Source organism: Chrysochloris asiatica, unplaced genomic scaffold (assembly GCF_000296735.1).
Source record: "Chrysochloris asiatica unplaced genomic scaffold, ChrAsi1.0 scaffold00002, whole genome shotgun sequence".
Lineage (NCBI taxonomy): Eukaryota > Metazoa > Chordata > Mammalia > Afrosoricida > Chrysochloridae > Chrysochloris > Chrysochloris asiatica.
Window position 1 is genome coordinate 3,186,855 of NW_006408520.1, and position 5,227 is coordinate 3,192,081.

A 5,227-nucleotide genomic window follows, 5' to 3' on the forward strand; every position below is an offset into this window, starting at 1 on the left:
ATGTTGAACCCCCTTGCATCCCTTTTGTGAAACCCACTTGATGTATTATTATTTTTGATGTGGTGCTGGATTCTGTTGGCTAGGATTTTGTTGAGAATTTTTGCATCTATGTTCATGAGGGATATTGGTCTATAATTTTCTCTCTTAGTGATGTCTTTCCCTGTTTTTGGTATGAGGTTTACCCTTGCTTCATTAAAAGTTTTAGGAAGTTTTCCATCCTCTATTATACTCTGGAATAATTTGAGTAGAATTTGTGACAGCTCTTCCCTGAATGTTTCGTGGAACTCAGCACTGAAGTCTGGGCCCAGACTTCTTTTGGTTGGGAGTTTTTTGATGACCTGATCAATTTCTTCTTTTGTTATGGATCTTCTTTTCTGCTTCACTCTGTGCACATTTAGCTAGGTTGTGTTTTTCTAAAAATGTATCCCATCTCTTCTAAGTTTTTGAATTTGTTGGAGTACATGTCTTCATAGTATTTTGTTATTATCCTTTTGATTTCATTTGGTTCCATTGTGACATCACCCATGTGGTTTCTAATAAGAGTTGTTTGTGTTTTCTCCCTCTTTTTTTTATTTTTTATGTTTGCCAATGGTTTGTCAGTTTTATTAATACTTTCAAAGAATCAGCTTCTTGTCCTGTTGATTCTTTCTATAATTTTTCTGTTTTTCTTCTCATTTATTTCTGCTCTTATCTTTATTATATCTTTCCTTTGTTGACCTTAGGTTCCCTCTGTTGGTCTGTTTCTAATTATTGGAGATGCTGTGTTAATGTGTTAATTTTGTTTTTTTCTTCCTTTTGGATGTGTGTATTTAACACAATAAATTGTCCTCTCAGCACCGCAGTCCCGGTGTCCCAACGATTTTGGTGTGTTGTATTTTCATTCTCATTTGTTTCTAAGAAATTTATGAATTCACATTTAATTTCTTCTTTTACCCAGTCACTTTTCAGCAGTGTGTTCTTCAGTTTCTATGTATTCGACTTTATTTCCTTGTTCTTCTTATTGTTGATTTCTAGTTTTATAGCATTTGTGGTCTGAAAAGATGCTTTGTAGTATTTTGATGTGTGTAACCTTATTGATGCTTCCTTTTGACCTAATACATTGTCAATTCTGGAGAATGGTCCATGTGCACTGAAATTCCATTATCTTTTATTTACTTTTTCCCATGAACTTTTTGTAGCCTCCTTATATAGCTTCCTAAATGGTTCCAGTTTTTCAAAAAAGACTAATTAATGTCTGATTATTTTTGAACTGAATACTCAGTAACTTGTTTTTATTACTTTTTTTTAAAAATGTCATTTATTGAAAGGATATGACTAATAAATTTAAGGAACACCTAATTTCTTTCATTTATTGTGAATGTATTGAAAACATAGGCTTGACAGAAATAGTATCCAGTTCACTGAGTTCTTATTCTTAAAAAATATAAAATGGAAACTCTTCCTGAAATAATCCTAGAAACTGTTACTGATTTTTAAATATAGAATGCAGTATTCTTTAAACTAAAATGAGCAACTATGTAATTACCTTTCTCACTAAGAAGAAGGTAATGAAGACAATAGTCATTAGGAAGTTAAGTGGCCGTTTTCAGTTTTTAAGCTTACGCCATAGCCCATTTATTTAGTACAGAGGGAGTTCTGATTCCTTCAAGTTCGTTTTACACTCAGACTGTTAGAAACATCATGATTTTGTCTTAAAGAAAACTTTTAGGATTGTCAGAATGACTAGGGATAGGCAAGATATTAGTTTGGTTCCTTTTTTCAGGTTCAGACCTCATACTTCCATGATTACAGATATTTTCTGGATTTTCCCAAGCTTACACTGAGTGTGTCATTAGGAGTATAGGGGAATGTAGACTATGACTATGCCAGGTGACAGAGTCAGAGGAGGTCACCAGAATGACTGTCTATAAATTTTTTGTGCAGTGTTTCAACAGAAAATTTTTTCTTTCTAAAAATATCCCTGTATTTAGTTATAACAACAAAAACATTTTACATAAACTTAATTGACCTGTGTCAGTACATCTACAAGTGTAAATCTCTATATTAATTTACTTTTTGAAGGTTCTAGTGTGCTCCAGACAGAGGTGTCATTAGTACCCAATTACAGTGACCCTTGGAGTCACATGGTTTTATCTGTGTGCAGTACAAACATGCATTGCTCTTTGCTTTGGTGCTGGTGTTTTCATAACCATTGATTTCTGTCAGTTGTCCTGGTGTTTTAGCTACAATATTGTGGCAATTAGTATTTGTGAACCTGTAGCAGTAAATTTTTTTGAGAATGAACTAATAATTCAAGAGAAAAATGTTAAAAGTCTGCTACGCAGTTATTACTAGTATTGTAACTACTAAGTTATAATTCAATGTAGAAATATTTTACAAAACATTTATTTTATTTTCATTTAAGCAATGTAAAACTGTATTTGTCACCTATTATTCTTTGAAATTGACCACCAACGTTACTAAGGATTCTGTGATCTGGCATGAGAGAACATGGGGAGTGATGTCATGAGTTATCTATTACACTGGGTAGTACCAGTCCTCGTGAGGCTGCTGGGAATGAATGATTTCCAAGTGTTCATTTTTATGTGTTTTTTTCAATAATATGGTTACTGAGGGTCAAAAATAAACTAGGCTGTGGAGATACAGAAGTTAATTAGACTTGATTCTTTTTTCTAAATATAGCAGGAGAAAAAAGAGAACCATGATCTATTAATGCATGGTGGCATGTCATTGCATTAATACATATTTAGTGTATTAATCATCCTCAAAGTGGCTCAATATTCAGCCAAGCAATAGACAGGTCTGTAAGGGGGAAAATAACAATAACACACACCTTAAAACTATCACTGATTTGAGATGAGATGGCATCATTTACCCAAGGACAAAGTTCAAAAGATTTAGGAAATAAGGAAAAATAGAAATAGGAAGCAGCAAGGAAGTGGGATTATGGATGTTTATTGAGGATATTGAAATCAGTGTGGTGAAACAAAATGTACATGAATTGTTGAATGTGAAACTGTTGATCTGCTCTGTAAACCTTCTCCCAAAACACAATAAAAAGTTCTAAAGAAAAACAAACAATAAGATTAAATACATAACTATAAGTAAATGAATGTTTAGTATGATCACACAGAATGGAGAAGTTAATTATAGGAAGAGAAGATTGAAGTCAGGGAAAACTTTACAGCAGAAGTATGTACTGAATCATAAATGAAGAATAATGTATCACTAGGTGGACAAAGAGAACAGGTTTGCTGGCTGTGTGAGAGTGAGTAGAATAAGAAATATAAGAGATAACAGTACAAATGTAAGTAATTCTGTTTGCTAGAACTCAATTGGATGGCACTTTGTAGTCAAACTTCATAACAAAAGAAAAGCTTACTGAGGTTAGCAAGGACTAGATTCTGGGTCTCATATTCATCATTAACATTTTGGAACTAAATAAAATACTTTAATGTAAAAGCTGATGTAATCAGTCTTGTATTTTATAGTGTTCATTCTGGCAGCACTGTGTGGAAGTAACGAGCCTATCATTCTTAGATATGGTCTCATACTCAGCCTGAAATGTTCTTTTCTCAAATTCTTACCAAAACCACTCACAAGATACCAACTAAAATACCTATACTTTTATCAACTGTTTTTTTTCATTCACTTTTTGCCTCACATACTCCAAAAAAAAATCATCAATTCTTACTTTTCTGAGCACCCGTTTCTTAATTAGTTCTTAATTTCTACAAATATTCTGTCTTGAATTCTAATTGGTAAATAAAAAACTTAAAAATACTCTCTAGTACTTTGAGCAGACTAATTGCTCATTCATACTATTTCATACATGAAGTCCACAGGAATTAGTTTCTTCCTCAAAACTAAGATAAGGTTCTTTGTGCAGCTTACTGTTTTAAAAGTACAGATTTCCATAAGAATGGTAGGAATTATTTCCATAGTCAAAATGTCATTACTTTGCTAAATGGTACCTAGTTTCCAGCATCACTGCTCTGTGCATATAACATAATGAAAAATTTCTATTTACTTATAAAGGTAATATGAGGTTTGCTTATTTTTCAAGTGACAGGAGATTGCAATATAGAGTACCTGAGCTGATAAAATGAATATAAAATGCACGCTACAAAAATTTTCAGTATAAATTAGTAAATTAAGGGTGAAAACATTTTAGTTGGTAACTCAAATTATGTATAAAATTAAAATGACATTTTAAAATATATTTTTTTCTTTTTTAAATAAGTATTATACATGTTGTTATAAAATAATAGTTATTCCCACCATAATATAGAGAAGATTTCATTAGCTCATTTATGAAAGATTTCTTACAGTAATTTATAGCCAGTAAATGTTTAAAAATGGAAGGCTACTGTGTAATGATTTGAGGGAAGATTTGAGAGTTTTCGCAACATGATTCACATTTCTCATAACAATTTTCCTGAATTGTCTGTGCTCATATTTTATACAGTCATGTTTTAGAGCTACCTGATTGTTTACTCTTTACTATATATATTTTTTAGGGTGAAGACGGTTTTCCAGGATTCAAAGGTGATATGGGTCTTAAAGGAGACAGAGTAAGTAAGAAGAAAATTTGCACTAATTAATGTAAATTATATGTTGTTGTTGTTAAGTGCCGTTGAGTGGATTCTGATCCATAGCGACCTTGTATAGGGTTTCCAAGGAACAGCTGGTGAGCTTGAACCATAGACCTTGAAGTTCAAACAACTTTGCTGTCTGATGTATTAGCCCACAGCACCACACCAGGATTCTTATCTCTATTTAGAGATATTTATCTCAAACAAAGGATAAACAAAAATTTTATACTATAAGAGTATGTTCACCTTGAATTTCATATGAATATTAGGAGTCAGTTAGTTTGTTCACCAACATTTTTATATGAAGATTTAATTTTGAGGAGTTTATGTATAATCAGTTGTCTTTTAGGTTTTATGTTATTTTCTACATACTTAATTTTATAGATATAGATGCTGTTGTTTTTAAGTGCCAATAACTCGATTCTGATTCATAGTGACCCTAAATAGAGTTACTGAGGAGTTACTGGTAAGTTTGAACTGCTGACATTTTGATTCAGACAGACCTTGTGATCCAGTGTGTATCCTACCACACCATACTAGGAGTTCCATAAATATAGATGTATAGTGTATATTGCCACAACTATATAAAATGATAGAATTAAAAGAAGCAATTTGATAGGTTTGTTTAAAAA

At 32.0% G+C, this 5,227-nt stretch overlaps 1 protein-coding gene across 4 annotated transcripts in view; it reads left to right on the forward strand.

The window, feature by feature from the left end:
* Window positions 1–5,227, forward strand: part of COL11A1 (collagen, type XI, alpha 1) — a 357,092-nt gene that overhangs the window by 189,432 nt on the left and 162,433 nt on the right. For all 4 annotated transcript variants that reach the window (XM_006830900.1, XM_006830902.1, XM_006830899.1 and 1 more), the window contains one exon: window positions 4,521–4,574. In XM_006830900.1, coding sequence (XP_006830963.1) covers window positions 4,521–4,574 — 54 coding nt within the window. The remainder of the gene's footprint in view (window positions 1–4,520; window positions 4,575–5,227) is intronic.